The 23,143-nt window shown below is 46.4% G+C and overlaps 1 protein-coding gene across 3 annotated transcripts in view; it reads right to left on the reverse strand.

Moving 5' to 3' along the window:
• Nucleotides 1-939: 939 nt before the first annotated feature.
• Nucleotides 940-23,143, reverse strand: part of FOXK2 (forkhead box K2) — a 70,966-nt gene continuing 48,762 nt past the window's right edge. Inside the window, exons 5-9 of one of the 3 annotated variants that reach the window (XM_060133566.1) lie at nucleotides 17,870-18,063; nucleotides 16,877-17,052; nucleotides 15,447-15,743; nucleotides 15,013-15,222; nucleotides 940-4,171 (exon numbers count right to left, since the gene is read on the reverse strand). In XM_060133566.1, coding sequence (XP_059989549.1) covers nucleotides 3,975-4,171; nucleotides 15,013-15,222; nucleotides 15,447-15,743; nucleotides 16,877-17,052; nucleotides 17,870-18,063 — 1,074 coding nt within the window. In that variant the 3' untranslated portion in view covers nucleotides 940-3,974. Of the gene's footprint in view, nucleotides 4,172-14,315; nucleotides 14,547-15,012; nucleotides 15,223-15,446; nucleotides 15,744-16,876; nucleotides 17,053-17,869; nucleotides 18,064-23,143 lie in introns of those variants that run through there. The other 2 variants (XM_060133567.1, XM_060133568.1) reach the window with 2 other exon arrangements.

Below are 23,143 nucleotides of genomic sequence, written 5' to 3' on the forward strand. Positions count from 1 at the left end.
CCTAATGAATTACCAGAGGAGCTTTTCCTGAGTGAGAAGGGGGAGGTAAGACCTAATGCACTTTAAAGCATCTACAAAATGGACCGCACCTAAGAGCCTGTGCTCTGTGACAAGAGAAGCCACTGCAATGAAAAGCCCGCGCACCACAACGAAGAGTAGCCCCCGCTCGCTGCAACTAGAGAAAGCCTGTGTACAGCAATGAAGGCCCAATGCAGCCAAAAAATAAATAAATACATTTGTTAAAAAAAACAACATGGACAGCAGATCTGAAAAAAACATTTAGGAATGCTCCCTTTTGTTAGGAGAGAGAGTCTCAGTACACGAAGAGCAGCTCTTTTACGCTAATAGAACTGTTTTTACACTAGGGCATCAATGTCAAGAACAAAACTCCATGTGAACACTCTGTGCTTGAGCTTCATTTAGCTCCCAAAGGGGACTTCATGTCATTTCAGTATTCTCCCTTCCTCTTCCTACCCCTCAGGACATCAGCAATCCATACCTTCTAGGAGCTGGACAATCCAAGTGTTAACAGTGTGGGGACCAGAATACCATGTGCCTATTTAGACAAGATTTTCATCTCATGGGAGGATGTATCTCAGGCTGTTTGCAATGATCTTTCTCAAGCTGAGGCGCAAGTCTGCAGAAGAAATGGCAGCTACAACCAGAACCTCAAAGTAAGTTTGAAAACTCTAACATGATGGATTGAAAGCCAGCAAGACTGTTATCGCTGCCTGTGACCCAATGCCCTTTTCACACGCAAACACTCAATGCCCCCTTTCTTCTGGGAGTCAAGAAGCCTGAACTGCTGTCCTCACAGCAGCTCCTTCGAATACTCGCTCCAGTGCTCTAGGCCTTTGGTGTGCTCAGAGAGCATTTAAAAAAAGCAAAAAAGCATGCCTGCTTAAGCTTATCAAAATGACAATGATACTCTGTATTCAATTAAAATTAATAAAAATATTTTATTGAATTTCAGGAACTTGGTACTTTTAAAATTTCAAATCTTTGCACACAAATCACCACTATACCTTCTAGAATAGTGGAGGTTAGGACTTGAAGATTGTCACTTGTCTCTTTGTGTAACATAGCACAGAAATCCCAAGTCCTGACACGCCCCACCCCCTTCTGACCATGGCCCCCTCTACTCTGTTGTTCTAGGAGAGGACGATGAGAGGTGTGATGCATTTAAGGAGCTCGCTGTCCGGGTGGAGACTCAACTGACGTGAGAGGAAGATTAATCCAAAAACCATGCATAGACACCTTGGGATGCGCCACATCACTTGGATCACGTGTGAGTTTCCCTTTTGTATTTTTGTCTGGTTCAGGGCAAAGCTGCTGAAATGAAATTTCTAGTCCCTGAGGGAGCTCAGAAGTTTGGCAGAAGTCAAAGCAGAGACTTTTTGAAATGAGACACTTAGGAACCACCAGTGGACAGCCGGGCGGGAGTGAATTGCAATGTGACTGTTGATGTAGCACCAGGCATCAAGTGGGGCCACAAGGACACAAGCTCAGTGACTCCTGGGTGTTGAAGGGCTCCTGGGGATTCAAAGCTAAATTTAAAAAAATTTTTAAGTGCCCAGGACACGGTAGTTTGTTAATCTATGTTTTCCTTTTCCTGCCCTCTCCCTGATATTCTTAAATTCCTGTGTGCCAATGAATGAGCCAAATGAATAAGACAGAAGGAAAAAGGAAAGAGAATGCCCCACCTTTGAAAAAGGCATGCTCTAGCTCCCAGCAGCCAAAACTAACCTTCTCCCTTCTTTAAATTTGAGAACAGGGTACTTTTCTTACCTATAAACCAAGCAGAAATCCCTCCAGGCCCATGAAGTCTACATTTTAGGCTCAGAAATAATCAACTGATGGACTGGGCTTATGCAGGGAAAATCTACCCGAGTCTTTCTGGACGGCTGTGGAGATGCGTCTCCTGGAGGACGCACAAGGCATTTGCTTAGTGTTGCCCAGGCCATCTCCCCATCAGGGTGGTCTTGTCCACTCACCTCCCCAGAGCTCAAGGTTAGGGGGCTGCGGTGGCCATGACTAAGGTCTGGAGCACTCAGTGGAGTGACCCGATCCCACATGTAGGACACAGCAGATCCGAATTATTTTGCAAATTGCAAACCTTCTGAGTAAAAAGAAAAAAAATATACATTCCAAGGTATCTGTAAAGTGCCTGGGAGATGCAGATTGCTGCCCTGAGGTGCTCTGATCCATCCGTGCTGCAGTCTGCAAGTCAGATTTTGCTACTGTCACACACGTGGTCTCATTCACATGATGGTTTCGTTTTTATTTTTTAAATGGCTGAGTTATAAATCCAGCTAGTGTGCAGTAATTTCATAATTTTTAATACGTATTATCTGCAACAACATTGTGACAGCTCCATACCGTGGATTGACACACAATACTTAGAACAGGTTTATCATATTTGGTCTTTAGGTAAATAATAACTGTTTTAAAATTGCCTAAATATACCATTCTGAGCTGTTTCATTCCACCAGGAAAATACAGGGGTTTTTTCCTCTCTTTAAAAAAAAAATTAAATACCAAAATAACTACATTTAAATAAATAATGACGATGACATTTAAAAATTCACAATAAGGCCAAAGCCCTCTTTCTGTTTGCATGCTGCTCAGCTCTGACCCCCAGAACCCTCTGGAAAGGTGAGTGGCTTTCTTCTGGAGGAACATGGGCTGAGGCCGTGCGGGCCTCCTACTTCTCATTCTCTCACCTTTGTTTCCTTTCCTTTCGCTTTTATTTTTTGTAGGAGAGAAGTCAGCCTTAGTACTGAATTCAGTTCTAAAAGGTTGAGGGGAATTTCCTATTACAAATCAGAAAGCAACCTAGGTGTTTCCAATGCTTACCGGGACGGAGGGTGCCTGCTTCCAAGACCCTTGTATCAACAGGCAGCTTCTGCTCCACCCCAGCAGCTGCTCCTGCCATGAGGGGGGCAAACTGCACCATCATCGGGTGGCCGGCTGGTCGGACGATGCCGAGAGCTGGTGACGGCACCTAAAATAGCGAACGTGCCACGGAGAGATCTGTGATGTTTGTTTGAAAAGGGTGTGTGATAAAAGATTGAATCTTTTTTTCCAAATGAAGAAGTAATAGTTCTTTTGTTTTAAACATACACAATACATAGGAGACTTGTTTTACTTAGAGTGGAAAATTATGCCAGGGACAAAGTCAACACAAAGAAACAAACAACAAAAAGTAGCAAGAAAGAGAAATGGGTAAGTGCAGCTCCGCGAGCCTGGCAGCTCTTTCCGTCAGGGTTACAAGTGGCCCGCGGGTGTCCGTCTGTGTGTCTGTCCGTCTTACACACGGAAATGGAGGTGGATTAATTCAGGTAACTGCTCTAACGTGGAAAATTTGTAGATGTCAAGTAGCTCCACTTAACTTAAACAGGACAGACAAAAGTAAATCATTCCATAGGCTGAAAACAAACAACAAAAACAAACAAAACTACTTTGTTTCTTCTCCCCAAATGAAATCCACACAAAAGGTCCTGTGTGATTCCAAAATTACCAGAGTAGAAATGGAGTGATCTGAAATGTCAAAGACCCCATTATTTTGTAAAGAAAGAAAGTACACCTCAAAATATTCTAATTCCACATGTGAACAACAAAATACTGTCTTGTCTACTGGTGGCGGGGTGGCTCCGGCCCAGCAGGCCTGCTCGCACCGGGTGCGTCCTCCCTCGGAAGGACTGAGAGTATCTACTCGGAACTAAGCTGAGCGCTGGGCGGGGAGACACTGCCGGAGCCCAGCTTTGCTGCGTGTGGTTTTGTTCAGGGGTGACTTCAGTCTTTAAATTAAGGAGTTTTAAGGCCACCTGGGTTTGTGTTTCCAGTGCTGAGGTGAAGTCCAACCGCAGGGCCCTCTACCCACCGAGGGAACGCGCTCTGAGCGTCGGTGAGAGGCAGTGTCTCCTTTTGGCACCACAGAGTTGACGTTAAAGTGAGAAACACTCTCCTGGCCGCTAGTTCTGGACGCCCTTCTCCCGCACGGCTGCCGGCGGCGCATCCATGCTCAGGGCGATGACGAGGCCCTCGCCATCTTCTGTCTTGACCCGCTTTAGCTCTGGCTGCTCCGCCGGGTCGCCGTTCTGGCGCTTGGTGGGCAGGGAGGCCGACGCCGAGGCGTGTGTCGCCAGCATGTGCAAGGGACTCGCCGCTGCTGTGGAGAGACAGTGAGTCAGCGCCCGTGCTTCTGGATGGACCCTCGTCCCCACCACACATTAACCACGTGAACAGTGAGTCTGTTTATGAACAGCCAGCATCTGTTTATTGCTTCCAATCGTGTGCTGTCTTGCTGAAGCGAGAGGAGGGGTAAAGGGACTGAGGCAGAGGTGGGGCACAGAGCAGATAGCTTTGCTGTTTTGGCCCATGGGCTGCTGCCGGCTTCTCCCCGATGCAGAGTCCCCAAACCCAGAAGGGGATCGGGGTGCAGCAAGCCAAGCCTGCATCGGAGCCGCACACCTTCTCCTGAGCCCAGCCTGTAGGGAGGGAGCTCTGCGCGCCCTGGGCCGGCTTCCCCACACCCCTCCACCCAAGCCCTTCTTCTCTTCAGTCTTCATCACAGAGGGGCCCTTCCTCCTCATGGGGCTCTCACTGGGCACAAGGGTCTCCACCACCTCTGATCTCACCTGCCTTGTGCTCTGCACAACCAGGCAAACTGGTCGTCCCACACCTGGAAGTGCTGCTTCCTCCAAGGGGGAAAGCAGGCCTGGGCTGGGAGGAGCCTGGAGCTATTCCACTCAGAGGGGCTTGGGGGTGAGTGGCGGGTGGGATGTGTGCTGGAGGATGCACAGTGACCTGGAGAAGCACCATCCTGTCCAGGAAGACCCCTGCCCTCCCACCCCATGCCCTCATGCCCCAAGGGAGGTTTAGGACCATGGCAGCAGGTGGCCAGATGGAGAAAGATAAGTGCACAAAGAGCTGGGAACAGCGACCCTGTCTCCTGAGCACGCCTGAGTTCCAGCAGTGACACGCATGCTGTCCCGCCACACTGATGTTAGTAAGTAGACATTACGGCTGCTGCAATTCATGACAGTTTGCTCTGCATGCTGCATAAGAGCTGTAAGTATTTATAACTTTAGGTGTTTAACATACCGCTTTAGCTGGCACGGGGATTACAGAATTTCCTCTCAAGAAATGGAACTTGAAGCTAAGTGAGATGAGGGAGGGTCTACAAACTGAGAGACAGGAAGCCACGGGACACAGACTGAGGTCAAAGAAAGGGCAGCTCTGACACTGCCAGGATGCCAGTGTCTCCACTTTGATCTCCAGATTCAACACCATTCCAATCGAAAGTCCCGGTAGGAGTTTGTGTAAGGAAATTTCACGTGCATGCCTTTAGGGAACAAAGGGACCAGCAGCTGGACCCTGGTTAACATGGGGCCTCTGACTACCTCCAGTGTCATCTCTCAAGAACGACTGCTGTGTCACTTTCATGAATAAGGGCATGTGTGGTGCTGGGGCAGCACTGCCACGGAGCCTGGGTTCTTCCAGCAGGACACACACTTCACTGCTGCAGTCCATGGCAGAGACCCAGAGCCTTGGCTAGTCTAGGAGCTGCCCCATTCTGGCTTGAATAAATGCTATTTCAGGAGGATTTAGTGGTTGTAGAATCAGAGCAGAATGGAGTTAACGGTAGATCAGTGCAAACGGTCAAAGCCTGAAAAATGATGTGACTGGAAGAAGGGGCTGGTGTGCTGGGGCGGGGCAGCAGAGAGCAGGGCCTGCTGTCTGGGAGGCAGGGATGTGGGTGGAGCCTGGGTCCCAGATTCCCAAGCAGGCATGGCGTGGTTCCTAGGCCAGGCTGAGCAGGGTCTTCCGCTAACCATGAACTGCAGACCCTTAAGAAAGGTGACAGAAAGAAAAGGAAAGGACCAGGACAGTGAGGGAGACTGAGGAGTGGGCAGAGGAGAAATCTCAGCAGGAAGAGTGCAAAGGGGCACTCAGGCTACAGTGAGCAGGTGGGACGCCACCTAAGCACGGTGTCGGCCCAAGACTCCGTATCTGACCAAAATGATGAGGAGTCGTTGAAGAAATAACACAGCCATAACCATGCTAGTGAACCACACATGTGCAACTGTGACTGAAGCCAGGGCCAAGAGCCCACCTCACAGCTGGACTCACCCTACCTCTCCACTGCCCATGAACACCGGGCATCAAAATGCCAGGCTTTCCTTTCCGTGCCCTCCTTATGCCCGTGGTGGCAGTAACTGGAGCTCAACGCACGTTCCTGGGGAGATGGGCTTCCTTTCCCAAGGGTGAGAGGGCAGCTGTGACAATGTGCTATGACAATGTGCTGCACCGGGGCGCTCTCGAGAGGCCACGCAGGTGCCCACAGAGCAGGGAGAGCACCATGTTCCTGCTGGGGGTACTCTGCCCTCAGTCACATGGTGCCTCAGCAGGAGGGTGACTCAACTCCAGGGTCACATTCCAAGGGGACGCCAGGCACCATCCTGACCCCTCTCGCCCCCCCACCCATCTAATTAGCACTGTCTGCGTACACAGGCAGAGGCCAGCAGCTCCAACCTGGATGGTGGCACGGCCTCCTGGCTGATCCCCTGAAGCCCCCAGCCTCCTTGTGGCTGTGAATGCCCCTGAAATACCCATCTTAGGCTTGGACACTCGTTGGTTCCCCAGCTTGCCTGCTTCCCACACCCGCAGCCCCTGGCCCTGCAGGTCTCCCTGCCAACCTGCTGTCCTACCCAGTTTCCTGGCTGTGTCCTGGGATGCACTCTCCACTCAGGCGAGACTCAACTCCCCTCCAAGCATAACGCACGGACACATTTCCTGCTATAGCCCAGCACCACTGCTCCTAAGAGATGCCTGACACGGCTGTGAGTGAATCAGTGCCCAAAGCTGAGCCATACCAGGTGGGATACCAAGCTGGCAGGTGCTGAGCTGCTGCCCCGGGGAAACACGGGGTAGGGCTTGTCAACTGATCAACACATACCTTGTTTTATGTGGCTTTTGATTAAAGACGACTTAATCTATACTGTTGATCCATTAACACTGAACTCATGCCTGTACTTTCTCCATAAGGCACATCACAGCCTTCTGTGCCTAGAACACACTCCAGGCCTTTTCAGAACCATGCTCGGAGTCCACTTTAAACAGCAAAACCGGGACTTCCCTGGCGGCGCAGTGGTTAAGAATCCACCTGCCAATGCAGGGGACACGGGTTCGAGCCCTGGTCTAGGAAGATCCCACATGCTGCGGAGCAACTAAGCCCCTGCGCCACAACTACTGAGCCTGTGCTTTAGAACCCGTAACCCACAACTACTGAGCCCACACGATGCAACTATTGAAGCCCGCGCACTTAGAGCCCAGGCTCCGCAACAAGAGAAGCCACCGCAATGAGAAGCCTGTGCACCACAATGAAGAGTAGCCCTCGCTCACCACAACTAGAGAAAGCCCACGTGCAGCAACGAAGACCCAATGCAGCCATACATACATATACATAGAGTTTTATTAAAAACACAAACAGCAAAACCACCAACAAAAATTACAAAACATGAAAACCGTGGCCCTAAGAAACAGTGAGTACAACACGTGTTCACAGTGGGAGCTGAAATGAGGAGGGGGCACTGCCGAGTTGTGCTCGGCTGGGAACCAGCATGCTGAACTTGAATACTTTGCTGCTCTGCACAAGCCCGCAAAGGGCTGTGAAATCAATACAATGAGTACTGATCTGGGAGTTATAAGTAAATTTCAGTGATCTGCAAGAAATCTGCAAATACGGAATCCATGGATACAGGCTCAAGTGCCTGGGACCACCTACCAGGAGTCCCACAGAGCAGCAGCCTCACACGGGGCGGGTGTTGCAGATGCAGAGGCAGAATGATGCCCCAGAGGAGGCGGCGCCGCCTCACTGCTAACCTGGCCACGCCCCACCAAGTCCAAGCAGCTCCTCCCCTTGCGCCAGCGGAAGACGGTGCTGGTCCGGCGGGCGCTCTGCCTGCTGCTACCACAACCTGCAAGTGGTTCCCGAAGGACGCTGGGGTAAGTCAACAGAGCACACCACCAGGCAGATGGAGAAGGCTCCCACAAAACCCTTTCACCTCCTCAACACCTAGCAGGGCCTGGACCCCAGGGCAGCACAGGCTGGAGGCCGGGGCCACTTTCTTATAAGAAGGAATAATACCTGTGAGCCCAGGAGAGACTATTCAGGACAACAGGTGGGAACGCTGGTCATACGAGGACACTGTCTGCAGGGTAAAGACACCTTTCCTCCCGAGACCACTGCCCCACAAGATGGAGGTCTAGGGTAGCAGAGTCTCCACAAAAATGGACTGAGTACCTGTGACCATAACTGTGGTCCAGTGCAGAAGAGGCTGAAAAGTGGCCAGAGCATGTTGGACTCAACCAATGGAATACACTGTTTTAACAGACTAAAGGAGTAACGACCATCTTAACACACGACCATCTTAACACAGAAAAAGTATGTGACAAAATTCAACACCCTTTCATGATAAAACTACTCAGCAAACCAGGAATAAAAGGAAAAGTCCTCAACATAGTAACATGTACGATAACCCACAGTTAATCAGCTTCAATGGTGAGAGACTGGATGCTTCCCCCAAGATCAGGAACAAGACAAGGATGCCTGCTTTGCCACTGCTAGTCAACACTGCATTCGAAGTCCTACCAGGGCAGCTGGGCAGGAAAGGGGAATAAAAGGCATCCAAATGGGAAAGGAGGTAAAAAACTATCTCTACTGGCAGATGACATAATCTTTATATATAGAAAATCTTAACAAATTGACATAAGGAAACCCCCTAATCAAAAAGTAACACAATCAGGGCTTTCCCGGTGGCTCAGTGGTTGAGAGTCCGCCTGCCGATGCAGGGGACACAGGTTCGTGCACCGGTCCGGGAAGATCCCACATGCCGCGGAGCGGCTGGGCCCGTGAGCCATGGCCGCTGAGCCTGCGCGTCCAGAGCCTGTGCTCCGCAACGGGAGAGGCCACAACCGTGAGAGTCCCGGCAAAAAAAAAAAAAAAAGCAATACAATCCATTAGTATTAGTTTTTGAATTCAGCAAACTTGCAGGGTACAAGATCAACATGCAAAAAAATCAGTTGTATTTCTATACAGTAGCAATGAACAATTTCAAAAGAAAATTATGAAAAGAATTCCATTTAGAAAAACATTCAAAAGAAATAAAATAGGAAGAATTTTAACCAAGACTTAAACACTGCAAGACTTATATACTGAAAACTATAAAACACTGAAGAAATCAAAGACCTAAATAAATGGAAAGACATTCCATGCTCAAGGATTAGAGAATTAATATCATTAAGATGGCAATACTACCCAAAGTAATCTACAGATTCAATGCAATCCCTATCAAAATCCCATTTTTTCCCCCAGAAATGGAAAAGCTGATCTTAAAATTCACATGGAATTGTAAGGTATCCAGAATAGTCAGAACATTCTTGAAAAAGGATGGTGGACTCACACCTCCGGATTTCAAAACTTCCTACACAGCTACAGTAGTCAAAACAGTGTGGTGTTGGCATAAGGGTAGACACGAAAATCAATGAAATAGAACTGAGAGAAATAAATGCATACATCTGAGGTCAACAGTTTCAACAGTGGAGCCAAGACCATTCAATGGGGAAAGAACAGTCTCTTCAACAGGTGGTGCTAGGACAACTGGATCTCCACATGCAAAACAATGAAGCCGGGCCCTCACATTATATACAAAAATTAACTCAAAATGCATCAAGGACCTAAACATAAGAGCTAAACTATAAAACTCTTAGTAGAAGAAAACACAGGAGTCTAAGTGTAAGTCTTCATAACCTCAGATCTGGCAATGAATTCTTACATATGACACCAAAAGCATAAGAAACAAAAGGGAAAATAAACTTGACTTCATCAAAATTAAAAACTTTTGTGCATTAAAGACACTATCAAGAAAGTGAAAAGACAAACCCACTTAATGGAAGAAAATATCTGCAAATCATATACAGGTATCCCCCCACGCCCCCCTTTGCAAAAGTTCCCTTTATGCCACTTCACTTTTATGAAAGACCTACGTTAGTACCCATTTTTGATAATGGAAAGAAATCTGAAGAGGATTTTCACTTTTATGGAGAAAGGCAAAAAGCAAAAATAGCGTTTACCATGTGTTTTGCAGCGAGCCATTGGAGAGGCAGCAGCAGCCCGAGCAGTGAGTGACATCGCCAAGTTCCTCCCCAGGAACCATACTCCATCTCAGCATCAAGCCACCAGAGCTCTGAACTGTGTCTCTGAGTGTCTGTGCTCTACCTTGACTCATTTTGTGCATCTGTTAGGTTTCACAGGAACCCTCCACTTTGGATAGCAGGGGAAACCTGTATCTGATTAGGACCTAGTATCCAGAATATATAAAGAGCTCCTATAACTCGACAACAGACAACCCAATTTAGAAAAAAAGTCTAAGGGTTTAGACATTTCTTCAAAGACGCTATACAAATAACCAACAAGCACATGAAAAGATGCTCAACACCATTAGTCATGGGGAAAATGCAAATCAAAACCACAATTAAGAGTAAGATGGCCATGATCAAAATAAAGGAGAAAATACCAAGTGAGGATGTGGACAAATAAGAACCTTTGCACATCATTGAGGATGGAATGGAAAATTGTTGTGGCTGCTGAGGAAAAGTTTGGTGGCTACTCAATAAATTAACAGAGAATTACCATACAACCCAGTAATTTCACTCCTAGGTATACACCCAAAAGAAATGAAAACAAGGACTCAAACCGATACCTGTATATGAATGTCATAGCAGCAATATTCCCAATAGCCAGAAGGTGGAAACAACCAAAATGCCCATCAACTGATGAATGAATAAACAAAATGGAAACATATTCAGCTAAGGAATGATGTACACATGCTACAACATGGATGAACCTCAAAACATTGTGCTAAGAGGCCAGCTAAGAAGAGCCACAATTCATACGATTCCATCCACAGGAAATATCCAGTACAGGTAAATCCACAGAGATGTACATTAGTGGTTACCAGGGACTGAGGTAAGTGGGGAATGGGGAGTAACTGCTTAATGAGTGTGAGATTTCCTTTTGGGGTGATGAAAATGCTTTTCAACTAGTTAGAGGTGATGGCTTCAAAATACTGTGAATGTACTTAATGCCACTGAACCACATACTTTAAAATGGTAAACTTTATATTATGTGTATTTTATTGAATACCACAATTTTAAAAAAAATACAGATGATTTGAACCCTAAGGAGACACTGGGTATAAAAGAATTATTGTTGGGACTTCCCTGGTGGCACAGTGGTTAAGAATCCGCCTGCCAATGCAGGGGACATGGGTTCGAGCCCAGGTCCGGGAAGATCCCACGTCGTGGAGCAACTAAGCCCGTGCGCCACAACTACTGAAACTGCACTCTAGAGCCCGCGAGCCACAACTGCTAAGCCCGCGTGCCACAACTACTGCAGCCCGTGTGCCTAGAGCCTGTGCTCTGCAACAAATAGTCCCCGCTCCCACAACTAGAGAAAGCCCGTGCACAGCAACGAAGACCCAACGCAGCCAAAAACTAACTAAAAGAATTACTGTTTATTTTTAAAACTATAACAATGGTATTGTGCTTATATACTAAAAGAGAGTCCTTCTTTAGAGACGCATGCCAAAACAGGGAATGACATGTCTGGATCTGGGTGGGAGCAGATGGGACGGGTGAGGAATATGGAACAAGGCTGGCTGTGAATTAATTTTCAGAAAGTTTGTAATTTTCCGTAATAAAAATTTAAAATACCAAAGCTTCTGATTTTCAAAATTCATTAGTACTAGGCACTGCTTCCCTTTCTTGAGAGTGACTTTCAAGGGTAAGGGAGGTCACAGCTGGGTCATACAGCATCCACATCACACCCAACAGCAGTTTTCAAAAAAAACCACCATCAGAGTCTCTACTTGCCCATGGAATCTTTCTAAAAGCTGATCTGCCACCTCCTCCCTCCTCCCCTTTCTCAACAGCCTCTCTCTCACCCACTCAACTGGGCTGCTTTTGGGGATGCAAATGTCAAGATGGAGCATGAAACAAAGGAAGAGTGGAACAGTGGCACTGTGGACCTGACTTACTACTGACTAGACATCAAATCCTCTTCTAGACCAAGTGATTTCTAAGTAAAAGGTTGAGACTAAATTCAAGGAGAACCAATAAAATTTCCCACTAACAGATAACTCCCACTAAAAGATGACTAAAACTGGAAGGAGTTTTAGCATTTCTTCTACCCTTCCTTCTTCTGAGTGGGAACAAGGTTTCTCAGGGCTGACCCAGCACTTTGCCTACTGTTCCCAGCAGTGATTGTCAATATAATACAATAATTGTGTGGTTTTCTTTAAAGCCCAGATATATTGAAAAATGCATCTTTAATACGACCTACCTATCTATCTATCTATCTACCTATCTAGCTGTGCCATGTGGCTTGCAGGATCTTAGTTCCCTGACCAGGGATTGAACCTGGGTCCATGGTAGTGAAAGCATGCAGAGTCCTAACCACTGGACCACCAGGGAATTCCCAAATACAATTTTTAAAGAATTATAAGTTTGGTTTTGATCAATTCTATAGTTATAACAATTGATAAGTGAATCCTTATAGTCACAGACAATTAAATCTTTAATATTTCTCCATTTTATTATTGCAAAGAAAATATGTACTCAGTAAATGACATTTAAGCATAAAGTATGTGGCACTAGCACAAAATCTGTGGGGGACATGGGATTGAGCCACGAGGATTGGCGAGCCTGCTTGTCTGTGTGCTGATATGTGGGTGAGAAGGGGCATCAAATCAGAGCAGTATTCAGAGCCAGGAGCACGTTTAAAAGAATAATGTAAGTTTTATTTTAAAACATCAGTATTGGGAATTCCCTGGTGGTCCAGTGGTTAGGACTCCGCACTTTCACTGCTGAGGGCTCAGGTTCAATCCTGGTTGGGGAACTAAGATCCTGCAAGCTGTGCAGCACAGCCAAAAATAAAAATTAAAAAAAATATTTTAAAATAAAACCAGTATTTTCAATAGTGGAAAATTTAATTCCTTGCTTATTAAATTTATAAAGAAAAATTTTAGACACCAATTTAAATATGTGAAAGGGATACACAGTTTCTCAAACTCCTTAGACAGGTGGCCATAAAAGGGCCCTGACCTGCACAGCAGTTCTCAGAAGGTCTGGAACATGTGAGAAATGTACATTCTAAGGTCCCAGGCCAGACCTGCTCAGTTGGGGACTGTGGGAGGGAGCCCTTGAGTGATTCTAAGGCACATGGTATCTGGGAATCAACAGCCTACACCATGGCTTAAGACAGGGAAGAACGGCTCTGACCAGAAATAGACTGTCCACCTCTTGACACCACCTGCTCACAGCCACACACAGGGCCACCAGGTTTGCCACATCTGGACCACCTGTGACAACCAAGCAATTCATGAAGAAAAGAAGAATGAGGCCTGAAAAACTCTTAGTTACTTAGGAGACACCGGGCTTGAGGAAGAAAGCATTTTAAATGGGCAACTGGTTGCAAACTTCTCAATTTATCCACAAGTGGCATGTTACCTATTACTTAAAAACAAAAAACTCTCAGTGGTTAGTCTTCCCTAGAAAAGGTTGCAGATATTATTCGTCCATTAAATTTGGGGAGGAGCAAGGGGGAAGCGGAATCACATGAGGTGTCTGTCCCAGGTCTCTGTCCCTTAATAGCTCAGTAAGGAAGGATTCAGAGGTCAACACTATTAAGCCTTCTGTTCCCCACCCTCTTTCCAAGAAACTTTCTCTGGGCACAGAGAGCTACTTTGAGCCAGTAGCTTCTGATTCTACTGCTTGGAGTCCTGTAGTTGAATCACGACAGCCCACGTGTGTGGACAGCAAGCACACTCCACATGCCTGGGTGAAGCCTCACTGCAAAGACGTCTGAACACCAGTTCCAAGGAGCCCAAACTCCTGAGCTGACTTAACAGCCAGCTGGACTCCTACCCTTCACACTGCTCCACAGGACTGGGTGGAAGAAGGTTCTCTGTCCTCTGGTTTAAAAGCCAAGCTCCCTTAGGCTCGTCCATGTCAGAACATCCGTGGGAGCTATGTGCACGGGGCTCCAGAGGGCTTTCAGAGCAAAGAGAACAGGAGACCAGCATTCTCCCCTTCCACCATCAGATACTCTCAAGCACACCCGTGCCCCAGGGGAGGGCACCGCCATTGGACAGATCAGCTGTGACAGCCCCCCGGTTGCTTCTAGGCCACACCCAGATGTCTACAAAAGGTGGGAGTACTTTCATCTCTCTAGATAAGCAAGTCCCCTACATACAAACCTTCAAGTTGCAAACTTTCAAGATGCAAATGTGCATTCCATCTACATCAGGCGTGGGTGAAACTGCAGCTTGCCCTCCGTCTCCTATTGCTGTTGATCCTTCAGCTCTACCATCTCCCACCTCCTCTCCCTTCTCCAGTCAGTAATGTTTCTTGCCTGTTCACTCCATGCCAGCCCCTGTATGCCAGCTGTTGTACTGTACTACTGTACTTTTCAAGGTACTGTGCTGTAAGATTAAAAATGTTTTATTTTTTGGTGTTTGCTTGTTTTTTATGTATTATATGTACGAAAAGTTATTATAAACCTATTAACAGTACAGTACTATACAGCCAATTGTGTTAGTTGGGTACCTAGGCTAACTTTGTTGGACTTACGAGCAAAATGGACTTAAGAACGCGCTCTTGGAATGGAACTTGTTCATATGTAGGGGACTTACTATATTTAGAAATGCTTCTCTCTTCAGATGGCTCCTCCGATGGGAATCACATGGGAGCCAATTCCCACAGCCAATTCCCTGGTATCCTATAGCACTATTCAGTTTCCTATAGTTTACAAATGCAAACATTTCTTCAGACAAAAAAATTAAAATTGTAACAGAATGAAAACCTTGAACACCACGCTCCATAAAAGGACAGCAGAGGACCTTTGCTCAAGTTGTTAGCACCCAGTAACCCATGGAGGACACTGCTTACCATTATTCACCTGGCCGTGGACGGCGGCGGGGATTGGCACCACGTGAGTCCCGTTTTGTGTTACAGTTTTTATTGGAAGCTGGTGCTGACCTAGAGGTGCCTGCTGCACTATGGTGACCGTCTGGACAGCGGTGGTCTGTGACGTCTGAATGATCCGGCCAGCGGCACCTAGTGTGGCATGGCTAATCGCAGGAATAGGTTCTACTTTCACTAAATTCAAAGAAAAGGAAAAGAGAAAAAATGACACCAACTAATATTACTGGGTAGCTTACAGAAATCTCACTAGTTTGAAGTACAACAAACCAGGCGGCGAGCAGCCCTGCTCCAGCACAACATTACATAACATGTTAGCAGCAAGGGGGTCAGGATGAATGAGGCTGGCGGGTTTCTAAGAGCTTGAAAAGCTGCCCGAAGTGACTGCTTCCGCTGCTCACCTTTTACTTCTCTGTGGTCTCCATTCTCTTGTGGCTCTGCCTTAGGGGGGGCCAGCACGGCCGCCTGAGTGACCACGGCCTGTCCTGCGACGGTGTACGTATTTGCCGGGGCCAGTCCGGCCACGCTGGTGACAGACACCGCTGGGATCTGGTGGACGACATGAACCGTCTGCACGACGGGCTGCTGGGAGGTCGAGGTGGTCACAGGGGCGGCGACAGTGTAGGTAACAGGCTTGATCGTCGGTGGCAGTGGTCGCTGCACGGCGATTAAGACGGGCTGACTAGACAGAGGTGAGCCTACCAAGGACGGGAGTGGAGGTGAGGCTCATACATCCCAAACCAACTAACTACGACCCCTCACTAGCAACATGCAGACTGATTTAAGAAAACAGGACATGGCCCTTTCGCCTGGTAATAATAAAGTCATTCATGATGAAAGAAATGACATATTTAATGGGGATATTTAATGTATATCTAACTGCTAAAAAGGCAATCTCTGCTTTGTTCACATTTCTTTTCTTTTTTTTTTGGCTGCACCATGCGGTACACAGTACTCCCTGACCAGGGATCAAACCCGGGCCCCCTACAGTGGAAGCACGGAGTCTTAACCACTGGACCACCAGGGAAATGCCTGTTCAGATTTCTTACAACACCTCTTCCCACAGTTCTCTCATCATGAAAAAGAAAACCTCAACACAGGATATGGCAAGAAGCTGCCCAATGAAGCCTGAAGGAGGGGGCCATGTTCCCCAAGATCAAAGTCTCCATCTTATGATAGGTGCAGAGGAGCAGGAAGTGTGGAGACAGAGCTGGCAGCCAGCAGCTCTGCCAGTCTCTGTTCTTTCTGATTTGGGCGTTTAGGCTCCAGCAACAGGAATGGGGGCTGGCAGGGGGTGTTGCAAGCACGGCCAGGAATTCCAATATACCAAAATGCACATTTTGCCAACCAACTAGGAACCATAACAGAATTACTTTGGACACATTTTCACACTATTTTTTTTTTTAATTCCCCAGGGCACATATTTTTATTCTACACTGCGACTTTTATAAGTACACTGAGAAATGCTCACCTATTCATTAAATAGACATTTTTTTTGCTGCTAATGTCTACTTTGTCTAATTTATGCTATTTCTTTAAGAGGGGAATCTTTCTCATAGATTTTTGAATGATGAAGCAACTAAGAAACGCGTTAATTCTAAAATTTTTCAGGCACCTACATACAGTCATAAAAGTTGACTGATTTTTTTTTTAACACAGTGCAATTAATTTTTCAAAGCCTATAAAATAACATTCAGGTACTATGCAGAAAGTATCAGGCACAAGGTGCAAAGGATCCAAGGCCTCTTGCTATTTCTTCTCTGATGAGACTGGCTCACATGCTCATCTGACCCACCCCTCTCCCACCACACTTGCCCTCTGCACATCTCACCTGGTGCACTCTGGGCAAACCGTGCCTCCTGGATGACAGCGAGTTTGGGCTGTGAGGCACCAGGCTCGGGCTCCAGAGGGGCTGGTGAACCTTCCCTTGACAGGCTCTCAGGGGTCTGGGCGCCACTGGAGTGAGCAGACAGCACTCCAGCATGATTGGGGGAGGCTGGGGCACTTCTGTATGACCAAAAAGAAGACAGTGGATTTTTACAGGTAAAGCACTCATAAAGCTGCCTTGTTTTAATAGGCGTATTTTGCAAAAACAAAGGTGTCATTTGTCTTCTGCCAACCAACTACAGTTCCTTAAGTCTTACTTTAGGTGTGATGCCTGTGACCTGAGATGGACACTTAGCGAGGCTGGCATGGCTGTGACAGAGCCACTGTATGCAGGGCGCCGCTGCTCCACACCCAGCACAGGCCGCACAGCATGGGACGGGACTGGTTGCTTCCCTAAGCAGCTCCCATCCACAGCCAGGCAGCAGGAGCCAACAGCGTGCGAGCCGGCTGGGGCTCAAGACTTAACATTACAGTCATTTCCTTTTTTTGTTTAAAAACAGAAATCTACTAATGGAGCTAAAAATATGGATTTTAAAATCAGGCAATTAACACTGTATAAACCAATCTTGAGTTTAAGCAGCTAAGATGTAGCTTTAAAGAGCTTTTCACATCCAAGAAAAAGGAAAAAACATGATTCATCAATGTGGCATCATGATATTGCCGACTCATCATATTGACAATATGCATTCAACGAAGCAAAAGTGTTACATAGGAATGAAATTTAAGTAAAACTTTATAATCTGAATTGTTTCAGACCACTAGAAACAAAAATACATGGGTGGCATCCAACATTTTTTTTTTTCCAAATCCCCAACCCAACATTTAATCATAATGCATTTGGTAATTCCTTCATTTTCAAAAGGAAAATTTACCAATACGTCAAAGGTAAATTTACTGACCATTAAATGAGGTCTTTTTGTTTGTCTTTTTTCCTTACCTAGAGGAGAGCGGTCCCAGAGGGGTTCTAAAGCAAGGCACGCCCCTAGGCCGTCTTTTCCTAAAAGCCTGCTCTATTAATTTGCTTTCAGAGGCAGGGTCTATCCTCCAGAATGAGCCTTTGCCTGGTTCTTCCTGGGAACGTGGTACTTTGATGAAATAACGATTCAGAGAGAGATTGTGGCGAATTGAATTCTATGAAACATAAAAAAATACGTAGAATTCATATATTTCTTTGCTGAGAAATAAAAATGTGCCCCAGTTTTAGTGCCCTGCAAAGGTCCTGCAGCTCTGTGCTGGAAGGAACCGGCCCTCCCCAAAGTGAAGGAGGAGCTGCGGGGTGTGACTACTCAGAGGCTGCGACGTGGCTTCTACAGAGGAAAAGACACAAGGACACAGGGCACTGTGAACAGCATGGCAGGATGGGCACCAGGAGGCAAGGAAGGGAACTGGGGAATGGGGAAGGGGTGAGAAATCTACACCACACAGAAAGAGGCTATTTCCAACAGGAAAAACGTCAACTTCCACCTTTTTACCAGGTAGGAAATCAAGGGCTATCACTGTGACCTCTCCCTGTTTGGAGAAGGACAGCGCTGAGATCCACTATTCCTTTAAAATACTTTTTTGAGCACAAAATTAGCTTATAGAAACTGTCACAGCCTTTAAAATGAATTAATCCAGCATAAAGTATTTGGCAAACCAGCAAAGGAGAAAAAATGAGCCAAAGTTTAGAAATATTATTGACACCATCTGCCCGTAAAAGAACTATATACTTTGATTCTCAAAATAATATTGTGAGGCACATTGAGAAAATTTTTCTCAATTCCTAAGTCCATTCTTCTTTCTATTACAAAAAGCTCAGCTCACAGTTTACACGTGATTTGAGGACAGCTCCCTGATGCACCGAAACCTGAGACCTACGAAAGGTCAGGAAAAGCTGGATGGAAGTCCTGCATTCAGATCCTTTCGGCATTTACATTAATGCTTAAATTTAAAATTATTTTCAACCCAAACTAAAATTCTGGCTATCCAAAAATCATTTCTAAGTTCTCTAACTAACTTTCTAATAGAACTGCTAGTCACGACCTGAAATTCTGAATTCCCAGAGGTGGCTCAGAAATCAAAACATGTCAAATACTACTTTACAGCCAATCTAAGGGACTATTCAAGAACCAGACCAGTCACAGGCCATGACGAACCACCAATGCCCGTGGATGTCAGGCACCTCATTGGCAACATGAAGCGACAGGCTAAGCTATGTCTGTGATTTGTGAGATTGTTTAGAAGCAGATGTAGTATATTAGATTTAGAATATATGCATAACCACAGATACTCGCTATGACGTTTTATCATAGGGTTTGGCTGATAACCAACCAACACCTACCAATCCCTCCAGAAAATCGAATCTGTTATTGGTGCCCCCATCAAGCCAGAGCAGGCAATCCTTCCCCATCTGCATTCAGACCTTTCGGGTGTGGAGTAGAAGGCAGATTCTAAGAAAAAACACTGAGAAAAGCCAGCCCAGATCATGACACTGCAGGACACTCTCACTGTGAACTGTGGGTGAGGGTCCTGAGTTCCTGACTGCACCGTGGGAGGCCGGCACCCAGATGGGAGCTCAGAAGTGACCACTAAGCCACAGTGCTAGGTGACACGTGACAAGGGAGGTGCCGAGCCTCAAGTGAAGGCTGGAACTGCACTGACTTAGGTGAAGTAGGTTCACATGCATGTTGTTAGGAGGAGAAAGGGAGGTCAGCACAGTGGGAATCTGGAGGCAGGAAGTGCCACTTCAGGGGACTGGGCACTAGGATTTCTACCCACTGACAAAGGTCAGGACCAGGATCAGCAATACAGCTGCTCTGTTAACCCTCACACCACGGACAAACTGTACAGTTAAGTCCTTAGGTCAGGGAGTTGCTATTTTCTGTTCTGAAAATGTAACAGAACCCAGTCTGCACCATCAAAAGAGAGTCTAACTTCCTCTGCGCTCTGACAACAATCTCACAGACAAATGAGCCCAATTACTGGTCACCTGTGATTCTCCAGCCAACAAGACTCTAGAAAACATGAAGAGGTAATAAGAGATATTTAATGTATACACAGATAGAATAAATAATTGTATTTCTAAGGTGATTAAGGCCTTTGTAATTTGATCAAACCAAGCTATATACATTTAAACCACCCTGATTCAATTCCAGTGACTCAAATTATTTTAAAGTATTCAGAGAGAAGGCAGGTTATTATTTAAAACTAAATACGAAGAAAAGGATCTGCAATACTGTGCACATTCTCTTTCCCCCAAATTCTTCCCAGTAGGGGCTGCTTCCGAGAACCCAGCTGACAAAGGGGAAAGGCGCAGAGCTGATCACTCGTGCCTGCTCTGTGCTGTCCTCCCTGAGCGCCTCCAGCCTTCCTGCCCATAACCTACACTTCTCATGGGCAGTTTGTGTCTGTTAGTCCCACTCAGCACTGAGCATTTGCCAGTGTGTATTCAGCATAGTAGGACTTGTAAAGAAATTTAAGGGAAGGACCTTCCAGAGGAGAGTCCAGTGTGCAGGGTGTGGATGAGCACAAGTCACTCCCTCTACTTTCAGAAACCAGCTCTGGTCCTTTCAGAGGCCAAGAGCTCCAGAATTCTCAAACTTTTCAGTCACAACAAATACCTCAATTCTGAGCAGGGTAAAATTATAAGTCATAACAAAGTAAAACATTTTGGCATAAGTATGCAACCAAAAGAGATGCCATCTTTCCAGCTAGTGTTACTCAGACCACCTTGCTTTATACTCAGATTTGCTCCGGATTAATCAAAAAGCTTTTGGCATGGGTAGACTGCAAAATACCAAAAGTCAGTCTGAAAGGAGCCATGGATTTCCATTAAGTGCTCAGAACTGGCATGGTGGGAAGTGTCCACAGGCGTCATCTTAGGAACTGAGGCAGAGCAAGGGGCTCAATCACCGGGACCTGAGCTCCGAGAAGCATGGCACTGCCATCTCCCCTGCCCCACTGGGGAGGGCAGGATGCAGTCTGCAAATCCACACTTGAAAAATGGGCTGTTTTGGTTGACAGTTATTTGTGGGTTTTTTCTCAAAAGAAAAAGGATATGGGTCTTTTATGAAACAAGGTTGCAAAATAGAAGGCTTTTTGTTTTCAGCCAGGAGAGAGGGACTAGGAATGAGCCTTCCGTGTAGAGTCTGTAAGTGCAGTCCCTGAGGATGGGCAGCTCAGAGAGTCCCATGACAGAAAAGGACACATGCGGGCATGCTGGGGAGAGCAAGGACTGCTGAGGACAGGAATTTGAGTGCATATCCATGAATTAAAGGAGGGCTGGAGCAAGAGAGCCCTTTCTCGCTAAAATAGCTGGAGCAGGAGGTCTGAAATGTCCCAGGAACAGCCTTACACAGGCAAGAGGCGCAGTCACCCTTACGAACCTTTATCTGGACAGAAAAGAAGATGTTTCAATAAAAACAAGCGTTAATGACAGTTCAGTAAAGAGGGTGTTTATAACTCTCAGTTCTAAGTGGGCTGTGAAGTCACTTCAGGAGCCAGCAGCAATCAGAGTACTCAGGGGTCACCTCTGCAGGCCTCGCCTCTCTGTGATCACGGCCCCTCCTGACTCACTCCCCAGGACCCCGAGGCCAGGAGGAGGTCGCCCTTCAGCCTTCAGCCTTCTTTAGCAAGAAAACCCTGTGATGCACGGAATCAGTTCTCTCGTAAATGGATGCTACAAAGCACAGGGAAATACGACCAGAAGGGAAACACACCACTGAAAGTCTGGCCAGGCTTTTCAGAAACACTCACTCCCATTACAACCCAGCTCACTGGCATTTCAAATCATCAGAATTCTACACACAGCTCCTGGACAGGACTGTGTGACAGATCTCACCTGCCTGTGCCCAGGGAGCTGTGTGACATAGACATGGATATAGACTGTCGTCTGCTTCCACTTCTTTTGTTTTTCATTTTCTTTGAAGCACAAGCTCACTGTTACAGATTAAAATACGGTAAGTACTGCTGGGACCTAATTGTACATCATCTTAAGAGAACTGCCAGGTAGCTGGATACGGAAGGGTTCTCCCGAGCCACTGTTTCCCTCATGGCCAACTGAGAAATGCCACCTTGCTGTGAACAGGAAGGCGGGCAGGGCACAGATGCTCCAGGCCAGGAGGACAGGCTAGGTCTCATTTTGTACCTTTAGTCTTTACACGACTAAAGACCCCTTACAGAGGAAACAGTCAGGATTTGGCTGGAACACTTTTTTTTTTTTTGAACACTTTTTTATTACAACATGTTTATACATCTGCAGGTAGAAGAAAAAAGGTTTTACCTTCCGTTAAACAGAGTGGCTTACCCCCTACCCCGCCCACGTCACTTGATTATGGTTATGGTTCAACAGATGCATTTTTCAAAGGATCGTTTACTCATTAAGCCTCAAAGGAATTCTGTAGCCACTCCTGGTTACTTAATGAATTCAGAATATGTAAATGTATGCTTCTTCTCTCTTTTGTGATGCTTTTCTATTCCATACTGCAAACTTACCCTTTCCCATACTGTCTGAATTAGTGAGGTCCTGCTGAACACCTAGTAAATGGCCACACATAACACAGACACGCAGAACAAGGGAAAACATACACAATGTAGAGGTTTAAAAATTAAACTAAATTAAAAAGCCAAACAATGGAAATACTATGCACCAATTTCAAAGTGTCCTCTGAGGAGGCCTGGATTCACAGACAGCCTAGGAATAGGCTGGAAGTCCAGGTAGACAATTGAAACAGGGCAGCGCTGTGTTCATCTGCTCTGTACACTGGCCAACTGGAGGAGGTATCTTTTGAAGAAAGGGTTCCTCAGTAAAACAGTTTGAAAACCATCTCTGTGCAAACTTCAAAAAGCTACATATGTCAGCAGACGTATAGCTAAGGAAGACAGAAGAATGCCAAAGTAAATGGATGGACAGGATTTTTAACTCTCCCTCACTTTAGACACATGAACTGCACTGGTCCAAGAGAAACATCTCAAACGATCCACACCTTTCCCATCCATGGAGACCATAACAGTAAGAAACAGTGCTGAGATTTCTTCTAGAACCACTATTCCTCCCACTCTGCGCTAAGGAGGTCAGAGAGAGCGTGGCAACAGCAGGCCTCTTCCTTTCTCGGCACAAGAGGCCCTCACTCATCTCATTCTACCTGTGCCCCAGCTACATACATAGCAGCTCAATTCTCTTCTCATTTGCCAACCAGCATCTACAAGACATGTAACAGAAACATTTAATAAC

Source organism: Lagenorhynchus albirostris, chromosome 20 (assembly GCF_949774975.1).
Source record: "Lagenorhynchus albirostris chromosome 20, mLagAlb1.1, whole genome shotgun sequence".
Classification (NCBI taxonomy): Eukaryota; Metazoa; Chordata; class Mammalia; order Artiodactyla; family Delphinidae; genus Lagenorhynchus; species Lagenorhynchus albirostris.